This window comes from Chenopodium quinoa, unplaced genomic scaffold, assembly GCF_001683475.1.
Source record: "Chenopodium quinoa cultivar QQ74 unplaced genomic scaffold, ASM168347v1, whole genome shotgun sequence".
In the NCBI taxonomy this organism is placed as follows: Eukaryota; Viridiplantae; Streptophyta; class Magnoliopsida; order Caryophyllales; family Amaranthaceae; genus Chenopodium; species Chenopodium quinoa.
Genome location: NW_018742587.1, coordinates 165681 through 168326, shown reverse-complemented (window position 1 = coordinate 168326; position 2646 = coordinate 165681). Strand labels below are relative to the sequence as shown.

Genomic DNA, 2646 nt, shown 5'->3' with positions numbered 1-2646 from the left:
GCAATATGATGATGTTGTCTTGAGATATAAGCCTAGCGGGGGTGGGCCCCCTCCAGTTCAATGATTATCAATGTTTGGAATATTAGGGGTCTTAATGATCCCTCTAAAGTGGTTGATGTTAGGCAGCTGCTTGATAGGACTAATGCTGATATAATCTGCTTGCTTGAGACTTGAGTTAAATAGTTGAAATGTGTTGGGATTCAGAGGAAGATTGCACATGGTTTGTCCTGGATGTGTAATTATTCTGAGTCTAGGAAAGGTAGAATTTGGTTAGGGTGGAAGAATGATAGAGTGCATGTTGATGCTATTACTGTTCATGCTCAGTTCATTCATTGTATTATCAGTACTCTTGATTATAGTACTCAGATCACTATGTCTTTTTTTTATGGTTTACATAATATTCATGATCGGAAAGATCTTTGGAGAGGTATTGGAGCTATTGGTTCTGTGTCCATGCCCTGGCTTTGCACTGGGGATTTTAATTCTGTTTTGTTACCTGAAGATAGAGTTCATGGAAATGCAGTAACAGATTATGAAGTTCGAGATTTCAAGGATTTTATTGATCAAATGAATTTTTCTGAGATCAAAAGTAAAGGGTCTTATTTCTTATGGTCTAATAAGGCTCACTCAGGCCCTAGAACTCAAACCAAAATTGATAGGGGTTTGGTTAATAGTGAATGGCTCTTTCAATTTCCAAATGTGGAAGCTGTTTATCTTCCTCCCTCCCTTTCTAATCATGCTCCTCTATTGTATGAGGTTCTCCCTCCTGCTCCTTGTAAGGGAAAGCCCTTTAGATTTCTTAATCATATGCTTACTCACCCTGATTTCATGAATATAGTGGATGAAATTTGGAGTGAAGGTTTTCAGGGTAATGCTATGAATAGAATTTGGAGAAAATGCAAGAATCTGAAGGTTAAGCTTAAAGAGCTTAATACCAAAGCTTATGGTAATGTTGAAATGAGAGTTGATTTAGCTCAACAGGCTATTTTGGAAGTCCAGAACCAAATGGCTAATGATCCTCATTCTGACTTGCTGGTTCAGGAGGCTACTGCTATTCAACAACTCAAATATTGGAGATTTGTTCAGGAGAGCATTTATAGACAGAAAGCTAGGGTGGAATGGGTTAAACTTGGTGACTCCAACACTAAGTAATTTTTCTCCATGATGAAACAGAGGCAAGCTAGGAACAGAATTGATTCTCTTTTATAATGAACACCATGTGCTCCTTAAAACTCCTGCTGATATTGAGGCAGAGATTGTGTCTTTTTATAAACTTCTCCTGGGTTCGAGCTCTTCTGTCCTTGATGCTATTGATCTTAATACCATGAGAGCTGGGAAACAGCTTTCTGCAGAAGCTCAGAATTTGCTTATTAGTCCTGTGGTTAACTCTGAGATTGACTGTGCAATCAAAAGCATCTCTGATGATAAAGCCCCTGGTATTGATGGGTTCAACTCTAAATTTTTCAAGCATACCTGGACATTATTAAACTTGAGATCTATGAAGCTGTCCATGATTTTTTTGATATAGGAACTTTGCATCCTCAGTGGAATTGTACAACTCTGACCTTGGTTCCTAAAATCCAGAATCCTTCTTTTGTAAAGGATTTCAGACCTATAGCTTGATGCACTGTTCTTTACAAGATTATCTCCAAGATCTTGACTGCCAGGCTTGCTCAAGTTGTTGGAGATATTGTTGATGAAGCTCAAGCAGGTTTCATTCCTGGTAAACATATTGGAGACAACATCTTATTAGCTACAGAGCTAATCAAAGGGTATACTCATAAGCACATTACCCCTAGATGTATGATTAAGGTTGATCTGAAAAAAGCTTATGACTCCATTGAATGGAGTTTTCTAAAGGCTGTAATGTTTGAGCTTCGTTTTCCTTCTGTGTTTGTTAATTGGATTATGGTGTGCATTTCTACAGTGTCATTTTCTATTTTGATAAATGGCTCTCCTTCTGTTCCTTTTAAAGCTCAGAAGGGTCTGAAACAAGGTGACCCCATGTCTCCTTTCCTCTTTGCTATAGGAATGGAGTATTTATCCAGATTCTTGCATGATTTGGCTACTGTACCTGATTTTAACTTTCACCCTAGATGTGAGAGGCTTCTTATTACTCACTTAATGTTTGCAGATGACCTGTTGTTGTTTACTAGAGCTGATGAGTGTTCTGTTCAGCTTTTGTTTAAAGCTTTTCAGAAGTTTTCTAAAGCTTCTGGTCTTGAGGCTAATTTGCTTAAGAGTGAGGTGTATTTTGGAGGGGTTGGCATTGATTTACAGGCTGCTCTTTTGAGTAGATTAGGTATGGTTGCAGGCTTTATCCCTTTCTTGGAGTGCCCCTTTCTTCTAAGAAATTAACTATTCAGCAATGCAAACCTCTGGTTAACAAGATTACTAGCAGAATTGAAGGGTGGGCTTCAAAGTTTCTCTCTTATGCTGGTCGTTTACAGCTCATTAAGAGTGTTCTTTTTGGAATTCAAACATATATTGGGCTCAAATTTTTATTTTACCTAAGAAGATTATGAAGGAGATTGAATCTAGATTTAAAGCTTTCTTGTGGACTGGTAATGCTAATCCTTCTAAGAAAGCTCTTATTGCTTGGAGCACTGTTTGCTTGCCTAAATCATGTGGAGGCTGGAACATTAT

General features: G+C 38.0%; 1 protein-coding gene across 1 annotated transcript; it reads left to right on the top strand.

The window, feature by feature from the left end:
- The first annotated feature begins 231 nt into the window (after window positions 1–231).
- On the top strand, window positions 232–2358 carry LOC110721058. Its single transcript, XM_021900174.1, has 4 exons — window positions 232–1132; window positions 1254–1436; window positions 1529–1596; window positions 1642–2358. Exons 1-4 carry the CDS (start codon window positions 232–234, stop codon window positions 2356–2358), a joined length of 1869 nt encoding a protein of 622 aa, XP_021755866.1.
- Window positions 2359–2646: the final 288 nt, after the last annotated feature.

What these genes read in the sequence shown, in the direction of transcription:
- LOC110721058 (XM_021900174.1), top strand. Translation starts at nt 232, where the DNA reads ATGTGTAATTATTCTGAGTCTAGGAAAGGTAGAATTTGGTTAGGGTGG. An exon ending in CTCTGATGATAAAGCCCCTG is followed by an intron (nt 1,437 to 1,528) that starts GTATTGATGGGT and finishes TTTTTGATATAG; the next exon opens with GAACTTTGCATCCTCAGTGG. An exon ending in AAATCCAGAATCCTTCTTTT is followed by an intron (nt 1,597 to 1,641) that starts GTAAAGGATTTC and finishes GTTCTTTACAAG; the next exon opens with ATTATCTCCAAGATCTTGAC.